The 1,830-nt window shown below is 38.4% G+C and overlaps 1 protein-coding gene across 1 annotated transcript; it reads right to left on the reverse strand.

The window, feature by feature from the left end:
- Positions 1–891: 891 nt before the first annotated feature.
- Positions 892–1,830, reverse strand: LOC112667856 (olfactory receptor 52E2-like). Its single transcript, XM_025459913.3, has one exon. The coding sequence runs from the start codon at positions 1,828–1,830 to the stop codon at positions 892–894; it is 939 nt and encodes a 312-aa protein (XP_025315698.3).

Below are 1,830 nucleotides of genomic sequence, written 5' to 3' on the forward strand. Positions count from 1 at the left end.
TGAATAAAATCAAAGCAAAGTATATGAGATTTAACAGCCATGGTTAGAAAATTCTAAAGAGGAAAATCTTTGTTGTGTAAGATCTGTGTCTCAGGTTGAAGTAAAAGATAGTAAATACGAGATTTAATTAATAGAAAAAATAATTATGTTAAATGTGCATAAAATTTGTAGCGTATTTAAAATATAAAAATTGTCAGACTGTTTTGAGTATAAATTCTTTGATATTTGTAAATAGAGACAAATCTAGTTATCGAGATATTAAGAGGCTGAAAGAAAAATGATGAATGTTTATAAGTTCAGTTTGATGACTAAATTTAAACTCCATAAATTCCATAAAGTCAGAGAAAGTGGAATAGTGACTATTTTATCCCCAGCTGCCTGCAGTTGTGAAAATACAGTCAGAAAATGATTATATTCGGAGAAGAAAGAAGATCCATGAAACATCAACTAATCTAGTGAAAATGGATGCATTCAAAACTTTGACATAGGGCACGTGATCCTGGAGAACCGGGATCGAGTCCCGTGGTGCTCTCCCTGCATGGAGCCTGTTTCTCCCTCTGCCAGTGTCTCTGCCTCTCTCTCTGTGTCTCTCATGAGTAAATAAATAAAATCTTAAAAAAAAAACTTTGACAAATAAATATCAGATATTGAAATGAATAAAGAGACATGACCTACTAAATGAATTTTTATGGGATGAAGAAGATGTAGCAATGTATATTGGGAAGTGGCCTTAACAGCAGATGGAAATTAAATGCATTTCAATACTGAAAGAATAGAGCCAACATAGATACATATTTTAACAGAATTTTTATGAAAAGGTATGTCTCTGATTTAAGTTTCATACAATGTCATATTGAACTACACATGTATTAGGTGTCATTCTTTTTCCTTTCATGGTTTCTGTAATAATAGTTTCTTCACCCGGTCATAGATCTGCTTGGTCCTGACTCCATATATGACAGGGTTGAGCATTGGTGGCACTACAACATAAAGATTAGCCAGGAGTATGTGGATATAGCGGGGAACATTATGGCCAAAGCGATGTGTCATAAAGGAAAAGAGGGCCGGTGTATAGAAGGCAAGAATTACACAAACATGAGAACCGCACGTGCTGAGGGATTTGAGTCGGGCTTCACGAGAAGGAAGACGGAAAACAGCTCGCAGTATCTGAACATAAGAAAGGGCAATGCCTATGATGTCAAATACTAGATTACAAATTGCACATAAGCCATAAATAATATTGATCTTGATGCTGGCACAAGAGAGACGAGCAAGACCCATGTGTTCACAATAGGTATGGGCAATGACACGATTCCCACAGAAGGGCAATCGCAAAATCAGAAATACAAAAGGAATCACAAAAATAAATGCCCTCACTAACACACCAACACCAATCACAGAAACAACCCTGTTGGTGAGGATGGTGCTATATCGAAGTGGGTTGCAGATGGCCACGTAGCGGTCATAAGCCATTGCCAACAGGACAGCTGACTCCATAAGTGTGAAGCTGTGAATGAAAAACATTTGCACGAGGCAAGCTCCAAAGATGATCTCTCTGAGGTTGAACCAGAAGATTCCAAGCATCTTGGGGATGGTAGCTGTGGACAGACCCAAATCAATAGTAGCCAACATGGCCAGGAAATAGAACATAGGCTGGTGTAGGCTGCTCTCAGCCTGGATGACAAACAGAATAGTGAAGTTCCCAATGAGTGCAATTGTGTACACAGCACAAAAGGGAAAGCCGATCCAGAGATGCAGTGTTTCCATTTCTGGGATCCCCAGCAAAAAGAAGGAAAAGAGGTGGAATTGGGTGTTATTGGGAGGGAACAT

The sequence above is a fragment of the Canis lupus genome, chromosome 21, assembly GCF_003254725.2.
Source record: "Canis lupus dingo isolate Sandy chromosome 21, ASM325472v2, whole genome shotgun sequence".
Taxonomy (NCBI): domain Eukaryota; kingdom Metazoa; phylum Chordata; class Mammalia; order Carnivora; family Canidae; genus Canis; species Canis lupus.

Bases quoted from the DNA above. Each gene is read 5' to 3' on its own strand.
- LOC112667856 (XM_025459913.3), bottom strand. From the start codon at position 1,830: ATGTTCCCTCCCAATAACACCCAATTCCACCTCTTTTCCTTCTTTTTG.